The sequence below is a fragment of the Spea bombifrons genome, chromosome 3, assembly GCF_027358695.1.
Source record: "Spea bombifrons isolate aSpeBom1 chromosome 3, aSpeBom1.2.pri, whole genome shotgun sequence".
Lineage (NCBI taxonomy): Eukaryota > Metazoa > Chordata > Amphibia > Anura > Pelobatidae > Spea > Spea bombifrons.
Window position 1 is genome coordinate 44729542 of NC_071089.1, and position 23894 is coordinate 44753435.

General features: G+C 39.5%; 1 protein-coding gene across 1 annotated transcript; it reads right to left on the reverse strand.

Annotated features, from left to right (window-relative positions):
• Positions 1 to 4253: 4253 nt before the first annotated feature.
• Positions 4254 to 23316, reverse strand: IL20RA (interleukin 20 receptor subunit alpha). Its single transcript, XM_053461035.1, has 8 exons — positions 22931 to 23316; positions 13971 to 14094; positions 13230 to 13405; positions 9699 to 9835; positions 8001 to 8045; positions 6793 to 6922; positions 6412 to 6551; positions 4254 to 5891 (listed from the first exon to the last, which is right to left on the reverse strand). The coding sequence occupies exons 1-8, from the start codon at positions 22971 to 22973 to the stop codon at positions 5070 to 5072; spliced, it is 1617 nt and encodes a 538-aa protein (XP_053317010.1). The 5' UTR covers positions 22974 to 23316; the 3' UTR covers positions 4254 to 5069.
• Between the last annotated feature and the right edge of the window lie 578 nt (positions 23317 to 23894).

Here is a 23894-nt window from a genome sequence, read left to right on the forward strand (position 1 = left end):
ACTAAAAAGCTTACTGCTTGTAAATGGCATGTAATGTTATTTTTCACAGTTCAATAGTAGCAGAAACTCCTGTTCCTGATTAAACACGTTAGTGGTTTGAACTGTATAACTTAGTTAAATTGTATAAATTCCTATTCTGAATTGCTTTAAAGGTCTACATGAAGTATATAATATTTTTTCCCAAATATATTGTTGTTCAGGTAACCAGCTGGGCAGGAGTGCCATAAGGTGTATTAAAAGGAACAACCCCTCTAAATCAGATTTATAAATAAATATAAATAACAAAAAAGTGCCATTTTAGGGTACTGTGGGGGGTAGTTTTCGAGGCACTTAATAGAAGTCTTGCCAACTATGCTACACCCAGTTATGCTTATACACAACCCCCCTGAGTTAGCATAGTTACTTTGCTCCAAGTCGTGTACCCCAAAAAAATGAGATATCACTTTTTAGAAATTGACAATATGCATAAAACAAGTAAAATAAAAACTTTAAAATACTAAATCTTGATACTGCACTTTTTTAAAGTGCTGAATGCAGGTCATGGGTTTGTTTAAAAATGGAGCTTTCAAGTCCTACAAAGATCTAACTTTTGACTTGGTGAAATAATAGTCCTAGAGACAGCATTCATAAGAATTATTTTGTGTTGATTCCTAAGTAGTGGTACATGTGCCCTCTAGTAGGACTAGGGGTATAATATTTTGTAATGAGTAGTCCATGTTATTTGCCAAGTTCTTCCAAACTAAAGCTTGCCACTTGGTGATTTTTTTTCCCCGTAGTGGACTGATTGGTTCTCATTACACTACATTTTCCACGTGGAGTTATCAGACTGAGCTAGGGCACTACTACACTTATTTGTGCAGCAAGCACAATACATGGATTTGCCAATACTGGATTTCTTCACATTACAACAGATTTAAGTATAGTTGCTCAAGAGAGGGTCAAGGGCAATAGACAAGTCCAGATTTGCTCTGATTTCTAGGCCAGCTCTGTTAAGAAGAGCAATTGTAGTCTTGGGTAAAATAATTTATTCTGGCCCTATATAAGACCCAAGATATAATAATAGGGGTAGGTGAGTTCTCCAAGCACTGAGAGAATGAGTCACATGTTGGAAATGTTTTGCTAGCCTCTTCATCTACATAAATAATGGATGATAAGAATATTTATGTCACTTGCATATATGGTAAATCATGTAATAACTAGACAACAGGTGTATCTTACATACTGTATTATGCCCAATTCATTCCAACAAATTAAGTCTAATTACTTAAACAATACCATAGTTGCAAACATTTGAAAACAATTCCAGTGAGACTTTGCAGCATAACTTGAAAGTTTACCACACCTACTGCCCTAAAAGCTCTGCCCACTCTGCCTAACCCACATAATCCGTATAATTTAGCTTTGCCTAGTTATTATGGCATATTAAATAACAACACTACCATCCATCTTTGGTATGCGGTAGATACATTTGCAGTGCAGCATCTATATCAAGCATGTGAATGTTATTGTCTTTACAGGGGTAGATAAATAACAAGGAAATTAATAATGTGAGATCTGCATAGAATTTAAAAAAATAATAGTAAAACAAATTTCCCCAAACCCAGTCATTTATTCACATTTTGTGCTGGTCGGGGGCCAGAGCAAGTGTTTTACATGAGGTTAATAGAACATGTGCCAAAACGGGAAGGTAAACCCTTTAGCACTTAGAGGTTGTGTACGATAACTTGTACAGGTGTTATAGCATAGTCCTCATCAGTATATAGCCAGACATAGATATGATACAATGCAGCTCATAGTGAGCATATGCACATAGTAGACCTGACATATGTTATACAGCATAAATCCCATTACTCATAGGTGATCCAGAGATTGATGGTTGCACTGCATAACTCCCGTCATCATTTCAGTTTTCAAAATACAAATCTCAAAAACTATTCACCTGATTAATAAGAAAACAAATAAATATTAGACTCCATTCTCATATATTAGACATTCGTTCTCGTGCATACTTTATTTTTAATGAAAATTGCCTGTTTCAACAAAAATGAAGGGGTGTAGCCGCCATTACAAGCCTTTTTGGCACCATTACAAGCCATTTTAGTGCCGTTACAAGCGGTTTTGGTGCTTGTTGATAAGGTAAAGTAGGAGGGACTGTGTGTGTAGGAGGGTACATATCAATGACTGATGACAGTAGAAGTAGCCCAAAAAAGGTGAGGGTTTGGTCTCATTGATTGTTATGACTTTGATTGACGGGTCCAACAACCTGTGCAAGTTTTTCCTTACTTTCAGTTTGGCCAATCAGCATTTACAAGGGGAAGGGCAAGTAGTAGATATTTAAGCGTGCAGATTAGTCAGTAGCAGTAGTTATAGACTGATGAGAGTTGGAGAGTGCATTAGGGGAACAATGAGATACTGCAAGTTAATTAATAGTTTATTTTGGTGCAGAACATTTACTCTTACAGGGTGGACTGGAGAAGCTGTAGTGACTAATGTAGTGTATGTATTTAATTTATATACCACTTACGGGGACTGCATCAAACATTTTCCCCCTGTTCCTGAATACGTTGATCAAAGTGAGAGAATGATTAAGACAATTTTCCCATCTATGCTACCAACCAAACCTGTGATCTTTCTATCATATCATCTGTTATTCTTCATTGATAAATAAATATTGGTGAGAATAAATACTGCTGACAATATAATATGCGTAATACAGTATATAATATTGGGGAAATGTAGTCCTGCTCCACAGGGCTGCATGTTCCTATTATCTGCCAGTGTCTGTTTGCCCAGGCCCAGTGCTCGCCCTGCACATGTGTTATGTTTACACAACTCAATAGAAAAACAAAACCTACAGTAACAAATGAGTGGTAAATATTAACTCCTATTTTATTTTATAAGTTAAAATAGTTATCAGATTCGGTAATGCAGAGTGCAAGAGGTTAAATCATCAACATTAAAAGTGACAATATACAAACATATCAATAACATTAACACATACTGTATTAAATCATACCTGTACAGTGGAATCAAATATTGCTTTGTACGACCACAGAAAAAAAAGTATTGTTTGTAAATGTATTTCCTTATTTTAAGACAGCTAACACGCATTAATTCTAATAAATATTACACTGCTTGAGCAAACATGGATTCAATTGAGTGAGATACAATAAAAGAAAAAAAGACTTCAGCATCAAATCAAATAAAAAAGTTAACATAGGCAGATAGATGGTTATGGCTCAAATGTATGAAACAAGGGACTATACACAAGGGCATAGCAGTTTAATGGTAGGAACACTTACTAAATATTTTGGGCACCTGAATGCGGCCTGGTATTTCCCATTTAACCTTATGTGTATCTGCATATGTTCATTTGCTGTCTACAATGCATCTACAGACATGAGATATTACATCAATCCTGGGGTTCTGGTTGTCTTCTTACAAGTGAATTAGTAAATGCATTAATGGTTTTATATTCATTGCAACAATTGGTGCAGTTAAGGCTAAAAGAAACCTGTATAGCCTTTCAGAAGAGATACAATTTGTGTAGTAGACATAGAGGAAGAATAAGGGTCCTGAAGACTATGCACGAATTGCAATTAAAGACCACAAAACAACTTCTGAACCACAGTCTTAAACGCTAAAGGACCCAAGGGGCAGTTGCCCACTCACCCTCCAACAGAGTGCCCTAGTCCTCACCTAGAATTCTACCCAGTGAAACAGCTGGAAAACTGAAAAATGTAGTAAAGCCATCTGGTGGACATCATGAAGAGATAATTTTAGGACATTAGATAAAGCAGGTGGTTTCACGATTTGTGGCCCAGCAAAGGGTGGTAAATCATTGGGAACTAGAGGTGGATCCAGCAGACTTGTTTGCCCGAAATGGTGTTCATTTGAACGCAGGTGGCATGGACCTGTGGTGCCCAGAGGTGGGCACGAGGTTGGAAAGGGCTGTTGAATTGTGGAGAGGCAAGGTGCTTGTAGCAGTCCAGGCACTGTACCTGTGACAGAGGAGTCCCTGAGTGGAGTTTGTGCATAGCTGAATGGAGAGGCAAGTCATGGTTGTAAAGGGTTAGAATTTAGAGGTTAGCGTTATGTCCCTCTAAGGAAGGCTGAGTCCTCCCAGCTTGACCCACTGTGTTGCTAGGACAACTGGTGGTACCTGGCGGGGGCAGACGGTGGCCACTAATAGTTTCGGAGTGGAATCTCCGTTGGACATATGGGGATTCCTCATATGCCGTGTTAAATGCGTTACGGTCAATATTAAGTGACTGATGGTACATGACAGATTAATTACCAGTTAGGTTGTTCATAAAGAGGTAATGTTGTCACATTTCAAAATAAATATATAGGCCTTGTCAACATCCAACCTGATGGTGTCAGTGTTGTTATTTAAGGGGTCCTCCTTGGGAGTGTGGGCAGTGCAAGGGTCATGTACACCTTGCTAGGAGCAATCATTGGAGCATAAGTAATGTTTTATTTTGTTTTTTTCTGCAAACTTTTAATTAAAATATGTTAAAATAAAAGCCAGTATACAATGTTATAGTACATTTTAGTTATCTTTTCTATATGAATCAGCCCAGCATAGACTAGGAAAACCAGTGTACTTTTGTAATTAGCAACAGCAGTAAAGCTTGGGCTGTGTTATTGTAAAATTAGTAAAATAGCATCTGTGCTATGCAAGATAAAACCTCTTTGTGTCCAAAGTAATTGTAAGTACATCTCAGGGACAAGTAATTTACTATGCAAAGGTTTTTTTTGTAGTAATGCTGGATATACAGTACCATCTCTTATAACTTAGAGCATTACGCAAATTGCAATTTTGGTACACCTTTTAGCTTCTTTCTTAAAAATGAACAAGCACACAAATGTGCATCTTACAGCTTAGAGACATGTTTGGGATACATTTGCCAAAAGCTCCTGAGCTCAAAGGTTAATGCTAAAGAATACTATGAACATTCCTCTGATTTTAAAGATTTGTTTAGTTAGCGTTTTCCTGCCACTTTTGTGTGGCTGAATTGTACATTGCACACAGAGTATTTGTAAACGTTAATCATCATAGTTTTTACCTAAGAAGTCATTTGTACATGGAGCTGCCACCGTTCCTCTAGGTTCAAGAGTTCATCTTCTTCAGTGACTTCATTAGGGATGACGGGCTTATACAATTTTGATAAGAGACTTTCACTCATTTCAGAGTCTTCTTCACCATCTTTGGTAAATAAATTGGGTATGTATTGAGGAATACTTGAAGGAGGCCAATGTATAAACAAACCACTACACTCTGTGAGACGTTTATCATCTGATTCTTTCCTACATTCCATTGTTCTCAATCCTAACTGACACTCCTTCGATATTCCTAATTCAGTAACACAAGAGTCATTAAAAAAATTGGGGGAATTTTTCACTATGGGCTGTTGTAGCTTGTATAAATTTTCTGCAACTTCTGAAGAATTACCTTCTTTCACAGGGGGTATCCGATGAGGCTCCTGCTCAAGGGAAGAGCTACATGTGCTTTTAATATGTCCATACAATAGATCCTCCGAATTCTCTGAACCACAAGATTCTGTTGGTTGGGTTACTGGTTGCTGGTGAGCTAAATTATGTGGCATATCATATGGTGTTATGGTGGTCTTGCTGGCTGATTTTTCTTCCTGAAGAGTTATGTAACCAACATCATCATCATCTTCCACTGTTTGTTCAATAGCTTCTATGTTGTCATTCACATGTCCTGCTTTATCACAGAGATGACCCTCACCCATTGTTTGCAAATCTGGGTTGTTAGACAGACACTGTTCCAACATTTTCAATTTACAGGAATCGATTGTGACAATATTAATGGCCACATGTGTCTCCAAGTGAATTGTATTATTCTTTCTGCTCTTAGAGAGAGTCTAAAAAAATTACAAAAAAGATATTACATTTGAGAAAAGATGAGATACTAATGAGAAATTTTACTTTATTGTGAATGTATATGAATCCTGCCATTCCCAGAGACGTTATTAATTATGTATTAACCTATAAATACTCTTAATGTACTCCCACTTGCTTTGTTTTGAAAAATGGTTACTAGCCCATACTGGGCTTTTCTAGATTTTTTACAGTGGCAAGCAAATAACTTCTTAGGCAATAACTTTTATATACATGTTTACAAATTTAATGTTTATATATTCACATATATGTTTTCACTATATGAGTAAGCTTAAAGTCCCTGTTTAACCATTGGTATGCACTGCCTGGAAAGGTCTGATATACAGTATACTATAGGATCGCCCTTGCTGGAATTAGGTTTGGGTTTCGGTTGAGTTTGTTGAAAATTAGTTCTGGTCACTTAATATATTGTGACCTGGGACAAATGTTATTGATACCGTAAAACAAAATACCCTGGAGTAAAATTTTGTCAGTCATACATACCAGAATTTTAGGCTGTGCCAGCTGATTGACATGAATATATCTATAAATGCTGAATCCCGTGGCAACAGCTATCATTATGATCAGAACTACAGGCAGAACTATTGTAGATGTAATTTTAACGGCTTCTTCTGAACTGCGGTCTGCAAAAAATACAATCATTCATTTTACTGCTTGTAAATAAAACATGAGAGATGTTATTTGTAAATTCATATAATTCAACACAATTTAATTGTAATTTAAATTAAACTATCCCCTTGTCTTTTATTAGTATCCTAAAGCTAAAACCTATGTCTGTGTTATCGGTGTAATATATTCTCAGTAGTCCTGTTTTCTTATGGGCAGTTATAAATAATATGTTGCATATTTTTTGACAATTCTTACCTTGTGGAATGAGGATACATCTTTCTGTAGAAGGAACACTCTGCTTCCTGGGTAAAGCAGTAAATACAGTAAAGACAGTTACACAGTATGTGGTGCCCGGGTCTGGGTGTATCAATTCTTGATTAATAACCTAAAGGAAAAATAGTTCATGTTTAAAGTCATATAACTTCATATCACTTATAAGGAATTATACATTTTCAGTTGCAAAACTACCCCAGATCAGATCGCTTTTCAGTGTTGTGGAAAGAATGAGCTACTGTCACTGGATTATATGGACTAGAGGACTGCATGGGGACCCGCCCAAAAACTTGCGGGTGCGGGCGGTCTTGCTGGTGTTGTGGGCGGTCAGGCACTGTACCTGCGGGTCCCGGTAATCCCACGCAGTCTTGCAAGGCTGCCTTTGTGCTGCTCCCTTACAGTGTCTCTGCTCTTGCTCTGCCCAGTATCAAAGTGGAGTCACGTGATGTGACGTCACTTCCCGTGACTCTGCCTTGTTCCTGGGCGAAGGAAGAGAAGAGACGCTGTGAGGAAGCAACTCGAGGGCAGCCTTGCGGGACTGCGCGGGAAATCTGCAGTTTAGGTAAGGAGGTGGGTGTGATTGGCCACAAATTTGGCGAGAGCGGGCGGGATTGGCCACACATGTGGCGGGAGCGGGCGGGAGTGGAACACCTACATAGCTCAAACAAACCAATGTTGTTGAGGAGTTTCATTTACCTGAAAGGTTTTGTACTTTGGTTAGGCTTGTGGCAGCACTCACATAATGCCACTGTGTATACCAAACCAGTTTAATATTCTCTTCCCTAAGCTGTGGGAGTAGAAGGTGATGGATAATGATAGATAATTGTGATGTTGATGACCCCCCCCCCAAAAAAAGAATCAGTAGTACTGTATGTTGGTTTGCTAAAAACATAAAATTTGTATTAAAAGCCATCCGTAAGGAAATCACTAGTTGTATGGGGAGAAAATGCTTCACTGGCATTACAGTATAGGCCCCACAGAGCAAGCACAGATATATAGTGTAGGTATAACAGGAGCAACCCTTAGGCATTTAGTATTTATATCCTAAGCTCCTATCTGTCAAATGGTCAACCAACCATTGTGGCAGGTACAAAACATAAAATTCAGATTCAGTTGCTGATATGCTTAATGCTGATACTTTACAACAGTACTATACATAGAGTTTGTTTTTGAAGATGAACAACATTTACATAGTACGTTGTGTTTGGATCGCTGAAATCCAATTCACGAGAGACCTGGTGGAGAAAAGAATATTTAGATTAGGGTTATATTCATATAATTTCATATCATTCACTCGATTTGTAGTTTTTTTTTTTTTTTTTTTAACAAGGAGAGAATTTATTTTTCATTTGCAAAACAACCTAAGATGTACAAATACATTTAGGCGTTGTGGAAACAAAAACCAGTTGACACTAGGTTATATGGATAACTTCTGACATCAGAGGGAGCTATATGTATCCTGTATACTGCCTGTCTGGGAAAGAGGGGGCACATTTTCTGTCACTTTGTATGTCTGCATACTTTTACTTTACTGAGAGAAAAGTAGATAAATGGAATAACCATAAAACATAAACATGCATGGGATGGACATAAATTTAACCCATTATTTAACCCCGAATTAACCCCTACTACAAAAAATGGCAAAACCGAACACAAAGAATGTACACGAATATTCGCCCGAACACAGGAACGGGAGAATATTCGTGGAATATGAAGATTTTTTCCCCCACGAAGATGAACACGAAGAGTTGGCCGGCGCCCAAGTCTAACTAGTTTTTATCTGCATTCAAATCAATGTTTCTATGTTCACTATAGCAGTGCATCATAACATAACATACATCATAACAGAGCAGATCTCATAGCAAACCATTGTGATGTAGGCAAAGTGAGGTATTCACCTGGAGAGGTACATTGGTTATACTATCAAAGATGGATACACAGAAGAGAAATAATGAGCAATAAGGGCAGAGGGGAGAAAATATTGAAAAAATAGGGAAAGAGTAGCTATGGACAAATACATTTTGGGTAAATAAATTACAGTGCTGCTATGGCTAAAATCATTGTGCTCCCTGTAGATTCTTCATGAGGATTTGGCAAATTTGGGAAGATGGAGTAATTTGGAGGCTAAATCCATGTAAAAGGCATAGTTTGGCAACTGAAGAACAGTAATATAAAAGGTAGGTGTGCACTTTTCCCCCCAAGTTTACATATTTTACTTTATTAAACTCACTGTTTCACATTGGGGGCTCTTAAAATATTCCAAAATAAGTTCTGCATCATATAGAAAGAAGTATAATAAAAGAAAAGCTGTCATTTTGTTTTCCTATTTAATGCTGTCTATCTCTTATAAACTATGTTTAAAAGATTACTGAAATACTGCAGTGGCCTAGAAACAGATTCCTGTCATTCTCCCAAAGCCCTCCGCTCTGTATTACAGCAGTCTGACTGCCTACAGCCACTTCCTCCTACCGTTTCATGCTCTTGCATGTAAAATAGCGAAGCTTTACAGACCCAAATTTACACAGTCATGGCTAGTAAGCATGATTGAGTGAGTTGTTATCATAGGTGTGATTAGAGATTAGAGTGATTTGAAGATGTTAAAGATAGCATCCCATCTGTTATGTCGGAGATGGGCTACCTAAGCAGGATTCCGAGGCCCCAATGTTTTCAACAAGAAAATATAGAATTTTGTTTTTTTAAAAAAAAGAATAAGCTTATTTGGGATGCACTCCACATTAATACATAATATAAAACACTAGAGATGTTCGAGGGAAAAGTAGAACAGCACCTTCAAGTGTATCTGTCACTTTTTTCTAAATACTACCTTATATTTGATAAATCGTCCTTTGTATGTCAACTGGAATAGTCATCATTTTGCTTCCATTTACCTGTGTTTTCATGTTCTTTATTGAAATATGATATTCAATTATGGAAAAATGATCAAGACGGAAATCAGGATATGACACATTTATTAAAAATGATTTATCTCCAAGACTCAAGCTGACTTCAGGTGGTCCAATTATAGCTAAAGCAAATAAGAAAAAAAGAATAAATTATAGTAAGTCTGTGTGTTGTGTATTTTGTTTTATTCCTCTAAAAGGTTTAGAAAAAAATCTGAAATGTGATTGTCAGGCCAAAAAAAAAAAAAACTATGCCACAAAGACTGGCACATTCCATCTATAAATATTTGTTGGCACTGAAAACAGACACAAAATGAATGGTTGCTAGTTCTGTGCGTGAGTATCATTATGCCACAAAGTTAATTTGAAGGTGTTGTGCCAATCATAAGGTTGTTGTAACTTAATTAACCATTGCATATGTATAATTGCTAGTTTTCAGGGGCGTACCTAGAGTATTTGGCACCTGGGGCGGATCCTGTAAGCGGCACCCCCCACACACACTTGTTAGGCAAACAATGACAGGGATACAGCATAACTGTTATCACTATATCCTGAGGCAGACATTGAAGGGGGTACAACATAACTGTTATCAGTATATACTGAGGCAGACATTGACAGTGGTACAGGATAACACCTATCACTATATACTGAGGCACGCACTGACAGTGGTACAGCATAACACCTATCAATATATACTGAGGCACGCACTGACAGTGGTACAGCATAACACCTATCACTATATACTGAGGCACACATTGATGGCGGTACAGCGTAATTCCTATCACTATACATTGAGCAAGACATTAACAATAATGCAGCATAACCTCTATCACTATATACTAAGCCAAACATTGATGTGGTGTAGGCCTGCCACTTCAGTGCCTGGCTTAGTATATAAGGATGCACTGAAATGAAAATTCTGGACCGAAACCGAAAATTCAGCATTCACTTGGCCGAAAATTACCCCCCCAACTTTTTTAAAACGTAAGTGACACACCAACATTGGACAGAGAAACTCAACAACAACAATAATATATATATATATATATATATATATATAATTGTTCCAGCATGTACTGTCTGACTTAGCATAATAGGAGTGTGATTGCTAACAGCAATCACACTCCTATCATGCCCAGGTTTTAGCATGTACTGGTTGCCTGGGCATAATAAGAGTGCGATTGGTGTTAGCAATCTCTATATTGATATATATACCGTATTTGCTTGATTATAAGACGAGGTTTTTTTCAGAGCAAATAAAAATAGGTCTGACTATGAGACAACTAAGATCCAGATCCCCCGCAGCTGCAGGGGACCTGGATCCTTCTTTCTCCCCAAAGCCCCCCGCCCCACTTACCGGTGCTTCTGAGTCACCGCAGACCTTTCCCCGGCTGTCAGAGATCAGAGTTCCCCGCACCGGTGCGGCATCGGCACCGGTGCAGGGAATTCTCTCTGACAGTCGGGGAAGGTCTGCGCGATGGACGCAGGCAACCCCCGCTGCTAGCCACACCTCCTTCCCGGCTGCAGCGTAAGTTGTCTACGCGAATCGCGTAGACATCTACACGCTGCCCCGGCTGCATGACAGGGGAGTCAGAAGCACCGGTAAATTTGGGGGGGGGGGGCGGGAGTGTTAAACGGGGGACATAAGGCATTTCTGGAGGCAGAGTGTTCTATGAAATGCCTTTTATCCCCCTTAATGCCACTCTGCCTCCAGAAATGCCTTTTTAACTCTCTATACACCACTCTGCCTCCTGAATTGCCTTAAACCTCCCTATATGCCCCATAATATGCCTTTTAACCCCCTTAATGCCAGAGTGACATATAGGGGTATAAGGCATTTCTGGAGGCAGAGTGGCACATAGGGGGTCAAAAGGCATATCATGGGGCACAGTGGCATATAGGGGGTATAAGGCATTTCTGGGGCAGATGTGCATAACAGGGGGGGCAGGTTGGAGAAATAGAAATAAAACCAAAATATTTTTCTCAATCATAGCTTTTATTAACAAAAATAGTTTACATGAATTAACATTTACTGGTAAAACTTTTTTCATATAGGGTCGTCTTATATTCAGGCTTTCTTTTTTCCCCCTAAATTAATATTCAGATTTGGGGGGTCGTCTTATAATCAGGGTCGTCTTATAATCAAGCAAATACGGTATATATATATATATATATATATATATATATGTATTTAATTTTTCTGTCCAATTTTGGTGCGTTATTTACTTTTAATAAAAGTGTGGTTAACACACCAAAATGTATATATATAATTGCTAACAGCAATCACACTCCTATCATGCCCAGGCAGTCAGTACATGCTGGAACCTGGGCATGATAGAAGTGAGATTACAGCCTCCCTATGCCATGCTACCCCCACACACACCTACACATCCATGCTATCACACACACACTCATTCACAAACATTAATTCACAAACATTCAGCATAAACTACAGCATAACACCCTTCATTCTCACACACTTACCAATCCACTATCACTGAATGTTTTCCTATCTTTCCTCTGTCACTGTCACTTTCCCCTCTACAGCTCATTTTCTTCCTCCTCTTCGTTCTTCCTCTTGGCTCTTCTTCTTCGGTGTCCTTCCGGTGCAGTGAACGCGGAAGGCAGTGGGCGCGGCTTCAGTGTTGTGCGCTGGGATATGACATCAAATCCAGACACACAGCCTCTGTTGCCGTGCGTATCGCAAAGGAGCAGGATCGGAGTTCTGCATTAACAGACCTCCCGCTCCCTTGATTGCTTTTAAGCAGGTTGGAGGGAGATCCTTGATCTCCCCAACCGAGCTTGCTCCTCTAGCGGCGGACGTTACTGTCCGTCTCTGGAGGGGTGCCGGCGTGATGGCAGCCCTCTGATGAGCAGCACCTGGGGCGGATCGCCCCCCGCTAGGTACACTACTGCTAGTTTCTGAGTTGTCTTGGAGGGGAATGTGACAGAGACCTGAACTCCCACCGAGTAACTCCACCGTAGAGATCTTCCTTGCTGTTGAAAGCTCAATTGCTCAAGGGATTAACCCTTCATATTCAACCAAACATTAGCCAAGTTCTTAGTGTAGGGTATAAACAGAACTCTGTTTATTGAGAACAGCACAGATATTTATACACAATACATAATAGGATTAGGGGTATAATCCCATTAACTACCAGACACCCCGGCGCCGCCATATAGTTCTATGGCCAGCAATGCCCACCTGACAAGGAGTGACTATTTCGGGATGATCCTGAGGGAGCGGCATCAATCCTGGCGTACCAATGCAGAGTACGCCAGGATCCGGTCTGAGTATGTTATGGACCAAAAAGCAAAAGTGATCTGTATCCTAACCCTGCTGCCTGCCCGGCGCCGGGAACTGCATGTCCCGGGCGTCGGGCGCTAGACCCCGAATATAGGCCGCACCCCCACTTTAAAGACTTAAAGTGGGGGGGGAAAGTGCGGCCTATATTCGAGCCAATACGGTATATTAAATCACACAAAAATACCATGAAAGAAATCAGACACAATACTTACTTTGTGCCAGTGGATTAAATCTATCTGTTTCTGTTGAGCTAGAACAGCCATTCTGATGCATAATAACTTTAGCATAGTAATCCTCCTGAGAATTTGATGTCTCATCTGATAAGTCACAACTGGTTGTCTTGATTTTTGTGCAATCCAATTTGTCCTTCCAACTCTCTTCACCATATCTATATAGGACGAATCCATAGTAAAGTTATGAAAGAAATATAATAGACTTGAAGGAGTACTCACGCTTTCTGTCATACTAGCCTTTCTGTTTCATGCAGAATGTTCTACGTGAAATAATCTGTTGGGCTGCAAAGCCCTTTCTTTTTATCTATCCCATCTTTCAGACTAGATGCTATGGGGGGTGAAACTGAGTGCAAGTGAAATAGCACTACAAATCAGGTATTGACCAAGCGTCTGTAGAAGGACATTGGTGCCTGTTACATGGCTTGTTATTGGTGTATGAGTCCTTGAAAGCTATTGAGGCCCACCCCTGCTTCTAATGCTTATAGTCATGCACCATTAAAGCAGATGGCAGATTACTGTACAAGCCAAGTTTCTCACTGAAAAACTTGGATTTTACGAAAACAGAACTCACTGGGCCAATTCAGTTTATATGGTCAACATGGTCTTTGATTGCTCTCTAAGCTCGTTTTTCCTTCACTGATCACTTAAACAGAAAATGCGGGCGTATCTCTCTTAAGGGACATATTTCCTTTAAAATAAAATAAACATTTTTGAACTCACATACGGTACTGCACGCTGTATCGAACTTTTCCAGAAATGTTTGGCGCTGACCACATCAGTACATTTTTAAGGTTTATAGATGAGAAGATTACATTTTGAGGCTGTAAAGTACAGATTCTTTTAGCTGCAAAGTTAAAAAAAAAGTTATTGCATTAGAATCCAAGAAAACTTTTACCAAACATGCAATTTGCAGCCAATCGTACTCTGCAAAATTGCTAATCCTAAAGAAACAGTAGGGTGTCTTCAACATTTGCCAAAGGAAAGTTGTAACTTCCCAGAAATTTTGACATATGACACACATACAACACTTTAAAGGGTTTGAGTATAATTAATCGCAGTATTAAAAACATCTTCCTAAGTACTGCTGAATATCCAAACTCTTTCTTGAATACTTAAGGACCGGGCTGTTTTCCCATTTTTGTACCCTTAGTGACCGAGGATGTTTTCTGCTGTGTTTGTGTTTACCTGTAATTTTTCCTTTTTCTCGTTTGGTGTGCCTACACAAGTTATATTTGTTTTTCAGTACAAGGAGGGCTTTCTTTAGATACCATTATTTTGATCATATCATCCAATTTACTATGGAAAAAATATAAAATATGATGAAAAATGAAAAAAAAACCTTTTAGTTGAAAAATCTTTTACCCATCTAAAAAAGCTAATGAAAAATTTGCTAAACAGATTCCGACAGCAAGAAGTTCAGGTAGTGTATTGCTATTTCAAAATAGAAAATTTTCAATAGTGACAAGGCTAATCAATGTTTTTTGTACTTTGAGAAAGGTTGCTGGTAAAATTAGTTCATGGAAAGTTTTAAAATACCAGCATTTGAAATGCTCTGGGATCTCTATTTTTTTTTTTAATTGTTTGATGGGGTAAATTTAATTGGGCGGCTTCAAAGATGTCCCAAATAGGAAATGGGCACATGATGAGAAGATGTAAATTCCAAGATAAAAAATTCCAAAGTTGAAAAACTGAAATGTGCACCTGAAACTAATTGCAACACCCCCTGAAGCTCTTGTAAGGCGAAGGGCAGCCCATTTTGAAAGGGTACTATGTCTCTGCTGTTGAAAAGAGTGTTTAGGAAGCGATGTACAATCGATTCCTTCACTCATCCAGATGAAACATCTTGATGTCAATTGCTTCCTAAACACTCCTTCCAGTGTCTTACAATAGGGGCCCCTACAATTTCTTTGTGTTTTGAATCCCTCAATATTAAGGGGTTGCAGCAATACAGTTTGAGCAAAGAAAGTAGTCACTGATCACTTTCTAAGCTTGTTTAACCCTATGAAGTGCCAGGCACATCATAGGTCCACAACTGTATGTTTTTCTGTAAAGTGTCTGGCATGTCATTGGTTGTAAGGGGGTTAATTATGTCAAAAACCACACTAACAACTTTGTTTTCTCAAGTATTAAGAAATAAAATGAAGCCCACATGCTCAGAATGGGCCTTAGTGGGCCGTTGACTGTGTGCCGAGCAGGGATAGGTCCTGACGGCATTTTTTGAATGTGGGGGGAGGGGTTAATGGTGGGCTATTTAGGGGTTTGGCGCCAATGGAGCAGTCTCCATTTTGGCTCACCTGACACTCACTGTTTGTCCCACCCTCCCTCCCTACTCCTTTTGTGTGTGTGTTCTTCTGGTGTGTGTTTGTTGTCACGGTCGTGCGTTAGCTTACCAGGTATCTAGGGGGTTAATGCTGATGGGAGAGCATTGGTTTTGGGAGGTTTCCTGGTAGGTGGAACTGGGAACCTCAGGTTTGGGTTTGGGCATCTCGGTATGTCCTTCCCTGTGTGGTTCCTGGATAACCTGGTAAGCTTGGGATGGTTTACATTAAATGGTTAATGTTGAATTATGTTAATTTATGTTATTTATTGTTCTGTGTGTTGGTCATTGTCCTGTTAACGCACCTATTTTTGGTTTTAGGTCTGCGTGGCAATGGCCTGCATTTAAATAAATTTCGGCTGTGGCCTTTTACACCCAAAATCTATGGTTGTCGTGTCTTTATTGGGGGGATGGTTTGTGGGTTCTTGCAGGGGCCCTAGCCCGGGAGTCGAGGCTACTACAGTCAGTAGAGTTCTGCAAAAGATGTATTTGGTACCGTAAATGAATGCTATTGTACTTGCAATAGAATGCCCACATTTCTGGCCAATATACCAAACTTGTACACAGCAAACAATATCGATTTTTGACAAATGTCTTGTTTTTCCTGAGCTTTTCCTGAGCTTTCAGTGGGGGAGGTCCCTGCCTCATTCTGGACTTACAGCTGTGAGAACTATGAATTAAAACCATAATCAATTAGATGGTTCCTTCACTTTAGCCCACAATTCTTTTGGTTACTTCTATCTATCAATCACTAAATCTGTACCCTCCTAGACACAGTCTCTTCCAGTCCAGTCCACTTCCACAATACGCACTGTGCCCAAAAATTAGGACTGTCACACACACACCATTACGCATCTCTTGTAGCACAGATATTCATAAGTCTTTAACAGGAAGATTAAATTCCATAATCACCCTAAAGAGACATAAAAAAAGTAAAACATGAGGATGTCCACTAGAATGTTAATCATTTTGCACCTCTTTTTCAAGAGCTATAATTCCCATCACCATAATCACCATTCTGGCTGAGGGTAATGAGACTTGTAGCCTATGACAGTTTATTGGTATATTTATTACTAAAAAATAAAGATTGTTAAAAAAAACCTAATAATTTAATTATTTTCTTGAGGTAAGGAGGGCTTGGAGTGTGTTGAGGGAGCACTGGTGATGTGGTAGCTGGGGTCAGGCTTTTTTGCCACTATGCCAGCCAGCTGACCTTAGTAAATTGCCAGCTGACCAAGATCAGCAAGCAACACACACTTTAATCATCTCCAACAGCATTTGTTTCCATGGTAGCAAGCAGCCATATTCAATTTGCTTTGACTGCAACTAACCCTCAGCATTCTCATCTCCTTAACTGGATACCAGCATATTTAACAGCAAACACAAAGCTTTCCTTTTTAAAGGATTTTTAACAATGTAATATTTCCTGAAGAACTGGCTTCTCCACAATCACTGAGGTGGAAGCCTGCATATTTAAGGTACATGGTTGGCTCCTGTGGTCCACCAAACCAACCACTCGTCACATATCTGGTTGACACTGAAATGGTTAAATTCACACTGTGTTAAAGGTACATATGCTGGCTAGAGTGTCCCTTTTGACATTTTACACTTTGACTGTTGGTTTACTCTGTTGCTTTTAAAACCACTAAGACAGGATGTGAACAAAAACAATCTGCGGTAACATTTTTTGGTTTAAAACAAGCCACTGTACTTTTACCTAATTTGAGGTAGCAACAAGGTGTTTTCACTTCTGCATAACAATAAATAGTGCTTCCTCACCTGCAGTATAACAGCTCCATTATTGGCATACATCCTTAAACACAAGGATCAACATTCATTTTGAGAACACAATAAAATTGACATATTACTTAATAATCACTAGTTTAATCTAAAAGGAGATACAGACATTTGATTATTACCATTGCACAGTAACACAAAAATATGTAGCAATACAGAATTTCATTGCAGGTAGCACATTCAATAGATAAGTGTAAAGGGAGTGGTCTTATCTACACCAATAACTGAAATAACCAAGGCATGACCTGAAACCCACATTCCTTATCACTAATACTTAATCTGAGCAGCTTGCTCTTCATCATTACAAGAGATAGATATTATTGCTGCTATGTAGCCCATACATTTTTTTCCAATTATTAAACTTCTTTGGGTGACCCACTCCCTGGTTTTTGCCCAGAGATTCCTGGTGAAGCGCTGCTTCTCCCTGTCTCCGAGTCACTGAGGTAAAACTCTAGGTCATGGGCATACCTGGGAACTCTCCGGGTTTGACCCGGAGATTGCCAGGTGAGCGCTGCTCCTCCGGTTCTCTGGGTCAAGACCCGAATCCTCCGGGACGCGGGAGCGGGTTCTTGACACGCCCTGCTCCTCGCCCATTTTTTCCTTGAAATGGGGGTGTTTCCCGCCGCCTTCAGCGGGACGTCAGTGTGCAGTCCTGGCCGCGTCCCGAAGTTCCCAGGTATGGTCATGGGAACAGCGCAAGCAGGGGCGTAACTAGACGCCTCAGGGCCCGGGTGCGAGAATCTGTTAAGGGCCTCCCCACCCCCTCACCCCCCAAAAAAAACATGATTTTTACCCAACAATTTTTTTTAAACAAATTCAACAAATTCAATTTACATATTGAATCATATCTGTAAAAAAAATCAAAGAAAAAGGGGCGCATGTACAAAGGGCATAATCCAGGGGTGTCCAAGTTTTTTCTGCAGTGGGCCACTTCATCAGAATTGTATACGTGCGCGGGCCGCACTCATTTTTCACTGTGACCAAAAATATGGCCTTTAATAAAATATGCAGATTAAAATAAAGTAAAATGACACAAAACCTTTACTCTTCCTCTCACTGATTTCTGGGCCTAGAAAGTTTTCCGACTACAAATTCAGGATTCCCTAGAGTTATTCTAAGAATGAACTAAAATGAAAATTCTGGACCAAAACATTCAGGGTTCACTTAGCCAAAACCGAAAATGGCCCCCACCTTTAAAAATAATAATAAAAACTCACATTTTTAATAAAAGTAGGTAACACACAACTGGACAAAATTAGCAATATGACTTGGCAACCAGTAAATGCTGGCAACCCAGGCAACCAGTAAATGCTGGTACCTAGGCATGATGGGACTGTGCTCGCTGTGATTGCTGTTAGCAATCACACTCCTATCATGCCAAGTCAGCCAGTACATGCTGGTACAGGGTGGCTGTAAGTGATGTGCAGACCCCATACTGCTGGCAGCATCACTACACAAGGGGGGCAGCTAGCTAGGTTTCAGCATGTACTGGCTGACTTGGCATGATAGGAGTGTGATTGCTAACAGTAGTCACAGTCCCATCATGCCTAGGTTCCAGCACTTACACATCCATCCAGTAAATGCTGGAACCTAGGCATGATGGGACTGTGATTGCTGTTAGCAATCACACTCCTATCATGCCAAGTCAGCCAATACACGCTGGTACAGGGTGGCTGTAAGTGATGTGCAGACCCCATACTGCTGGCAGCATCAATACACAAGGGGGGCAGCTGGCCAGGTTTTTAGCATGTACTGGCTAACAGCAATCACAGTCCCATCATGCCTAGGTTCCAGCACTTACACATCCATGCTATCACACACACACTCATTTATTCATATAATCATTCATTCACAGATTCATTCCCTCAATCACACGCACTCATTCAAACACCCGCGGGCCACATGTTGGACACCCCTGGCTTATTTAAAAAAAAAAAACTGAAAAAAGATTTCGGGCGGCCCCTTGGCTTGGGCCCCCCTGCCGCCGGGACCCGGTCGCAGTCGCGACCCCTCCGACCCTGGTAGTTCCGCCACTGAGCGCAAGTTAATTCAGGGGTTAGCTAGCTGGGGGCCAAGGGGAATGACCAGAGTCAGACTAGGGATGACTAAGCTGCATACATGGGAACTCTAGAGTTTGAACCTGAATATAAGAGTTTTTGTCCCAATCTCAAGGGGCAGATTCTTAGGGTCAAACAGTCTTTAACTGAATCCTTTCTATGCTACACTCCTGTAATCATATCTAAGACAACGAATTGGTGCTTTTGCTACCAATATGATATGGTTGATATCCCTGCTTGAACGCAGGTAACTGAATTAAGTGTAAATTATGATAAGTCAAGATTTCTTGAGGACCATTAATAGAGCCATTTGGTTAATACATTTTGCAAGTAAATATATACAATCTACATGATGGTCTATTTAACGGTTACTATTTCAGTGTCTGGGTCTGCCCATTTTCGAAAGCTCTGAGCTATACTAAGCAGCCAAAGCACTTTAAGGCCAGTGGCCCGCCAAATGACCTACTTGATATCTTGCTGGATATGTGCAGCTCACACTGATTATAAAAACATAATATCTCCAGATGGCGGCCCAAGTTAAATTTTTAAGTTATCAAAGTTACCACAGACTGATGCCTCAAGATCTGCCTCAAGGCCTGATCTGACTACGTATGTTTGTGTCTGAGCATGTTTGTGTATGTGTAAGTGTATGAGCATGCATGTGCAAGTACTTGTACATGTACGTGTGAGAATGCCCCTGCTGACCCCTGCCCAAAGCAGACACCACTGCTATCCAAACTGCAGTGGTCTCTAGCCTCGGATCTTTTGGAGACCTAACAACACCCCAGCTGCACAACCATAACCTTCATTAACTTTTACAGAATTGAACTGGGAATAAACACTGAGGAAAAATTCAACTGCAGCCCCAGCCCCACAATTTTTTTGTTCAATCTTCTTTAAACCTTTGACGACAATTGATGGTCCAGGCACGTCACGCAAAAGCAGTCAGTTAATCATAATTGACGTGTCTGGCATGTCACGACTTTAAACAGGTGTAGAAAGCAATCTATGATGAACACATATTAACATATTGTTGTTTGACAGTGACATATACCAGGAGCTGTAAATTCATACCTAAAGTGTGTGGAATAAATACACACAAAAAATACTAGTGCAAACTTTGACAAAGCCTGACGGTAAAATGTGTGAATGGAAAGAGTTAAAATACCAGCATTTGAAATACTCTGGATTGTCTAGTTTTGAAAAATATATGGTTTTATTGGAAACATTGAATTCGCCAGGCTTAAAAATATACCAAATAGGGCATGGGCACAGGATCACCAAATTTCAAAGTTTAACATTGAAAAATGGGCATGCACCAAATGTGGCCTTTTAGCCTCCAAACTCATGAATGGGTAGTACTGTACTCAGGAGATGAGTTGCTGAACACATATTGGGGTGACAGTGACATATGCCAGGAGCTGTAAATTCACACCTGAAGTAAAATGTGTGTGAAAAAAAACCACACAGACAAAAAATACTACCACAAAGACTGTTGGTACATTTAGTGCATGGAAAGGGTTCAAATACTTCTATCTTCAAAAATATATGGTTTGATGAGGTAAATTGAATTGGCCGGCTTCAAATACAACATGGAGCAGAATTACCAGATTTGGAACAATTGGTTTTGAAATAGCAAAACGCTACTTGTAATTATTGCACCATAATGTGCAGATAAAAGCAAAAAAACATAAAAGCTTTGGGTATTTAGCAAATTTTTTCATTAGCTTTTATAGATGAGTAAAAGATGTTTCAAGTAAAAGTCAGAAAAAGTAGTCTTCCATATTTTAGACTTTTTTTATAGTAAATTATATAATACAATCAAAATAACGACATCTAAAGAAAGCCTTATCCTGAAAAAAACCCAATAAATAACCTGTCTGCGTTCAGTAAATCGGAAACTAGAAAATTACAGCTAAACATGAGCACCGCAGAAATGTTAAAACAGCCATTGCCACGAAGGGTACAAAAAATTAAATCAGCCATTGTCACGGACAGGTTAATAAATACCTACAACCACTCAATCACACATACCACTAGCAATATAGCAGTTTCTAACTGATTCCTCAACCATGTAACACATATAAATGCACAAAGCCCTATGTGTATTTATCGCTCTAACCTTCTCCTGACCTGAAACGTTTAATAAAGTAAATACAGACAATATGAGCATGCAATCTATAATATAGAAAAATTCTGCAGCAGCTGTTTTATAGCCCTCTACTTCACCAATCATATGTAACAAAGGTTCAACAGATAATGACAGTGATTTATTTATGGGCAGAACACAGACGCATGTTTCAAGCAGTCAACAGGTGACACAATGTTATGCACAAACTCCCTCCTAATCGAGTAGGTTTGCAGTAGTCCCTCCCTCAGGATAAAGGTAAAATTCTGTGTCAGCTGACCACTGTAGAGGACTTACAGGCCAGGCAGCCTACTAGGATGTTTCCAATATACCATTATCCAGACAAGCCCCGGAAAAACACTGTCTATACTATGATATGTTACATGAGAAGGAATCCCCACCAGTCCGTGAATATTTTATAGTTGTTGAAATCTAGCAATGCACGAGAGGCTAAACATTTATTCCACCTTCCACTTCTTATACCTTAGATAGTTACTTATCTGTCATTGTTTGTATTAAGAATGCCATAGTGAATACTTCCTTATCTACATTCCATTTGAATCCCTTCTGGGTTTTCTCTCCCAATATTATAATATATTTGCATATGGATACCACAAACAATCATTAGACAGCTATAGGATGTTTTTCTGGCTGCTAACATGTCAAAGGGTGGTAGATAAGTGGAACAGTGTCCCAGTAGAAGTGGTAGGGGCTAATACAGTGAGGGAATTTCCACATGCATGGCATCGGCATATAGATCTCTTAATCTTATGCTTGTAGTGTTGTGATATATTATTCAGCCTTACAAAAAACTATTTTATTACAGGACCACACACATTTAGGGTAACCGTTTTAGTTTAACAAAGAAACCCGCTGAAAAAATACCCAGACTACATTATTTTTGTATTGATGCTCTGATTGCTACTGATGTTACCTTTTTAGCCAATTCTGTTCTACCTCTAGTGTCATTGCAAACATCGTTTCACTTACAGGTATACTAAATAGGGGGTGTTATGGTCTAACTCGCATAACTGCGTTGCCTGGGAAAAGGAAACTGTCCACAAACAGTTGGCCAATGTGACTAAATCCCATAGTTGAGACTACTGACCATTACATTTTCCTGGGATGGGAAACCCTGATACTAACGTAAACTTTACATAAGTCCCCTATGTTTAAAAATAAGTATTTTCACACCTGCATTAACCATCAACACATGCAAAGTGACAATAACCAATGCACATCATGAACTCAAAGAAAGCCACGCACCTAACTAGTACTAATACTTTTTCTCTGTGAATCATTTATCAGTTTTTTCCACTACTGGAAAATAGGCAATTAGCTCCTTTTTTTTCCCCCACAAGAAAGTGGGAACGGTCATTACCTGAAGCAGCTTGAACTAGCAGGACAAGGAAGATGAGCAGCATTCTATATCACACTGATAAGTCACATGCTCCAGAAAATGCAGGTAAAGGTGAACTCCAGTAAAGCCGGTGAGAGAGTTTTACGAGACGTGTATGAAAGCAGAATGCCCGTGCTGACCCCGTCACAGGCATTTGGCCCTGTCACCAGCATTTGGCCCTGTCACAGGCATTTGGCTCTTCATGTGCTCTCCTCAGTAGCTCTCCCTACAATCTCGAGACTGCAGCTTTCCTACACAGGTAGTTTCTCTTCTAGTTCTTAGTATCACATGCTGCAAGCTGAATTCCCTGAAACTAACTTCCTTATCTCTATTCTTTCTGCTCTCCGCACCGCAGTCTTGAAACACCCACATATTTGTAACGCAAGGTAGGGCAGGGACTCCAAATGCAATGGGAGGAGAAAGCTAACCTGTTTTACCTCCTGATTTTGCCAAAGGCCATGATGCAGTTGATTTCTAACAGTTACGAATATGACTAAAAGTAGAGACAAACACAGTTGAAAAGAGAAGACTATACATTATAAAACTTTCGGTTAGTGTTAAATAAGAACTTTGCAAAGGATAATCAGATTGCTAAATCTATGTTCATACTTATTTAATTACCAGAGCAGTCAAAATATTTAGTTATTTGTTTTTTTTGTGACATTTTGGGCTTTTATTATTTAATCAGTGTTTTTGTGGAAACATTCATTAATCTTCATAGAAACTAAATTTGAGGGTAGATAAGAACTATTTGGCCATTCTAGTCTGCCCATTTTTCCAAACTTAATCAGTCCTTGGTCTTAATGCCTATCCTATGCATGTTTAAATTCCTCTGCTTGATTAGCCTCTACCACTTCTGCTAGGAGGGTGTTCCATTTATCCACCACCCTCTTATTATACTAACACTTCCTTATGTTACATCTAAACATCCGACTCTTTAGTTTTA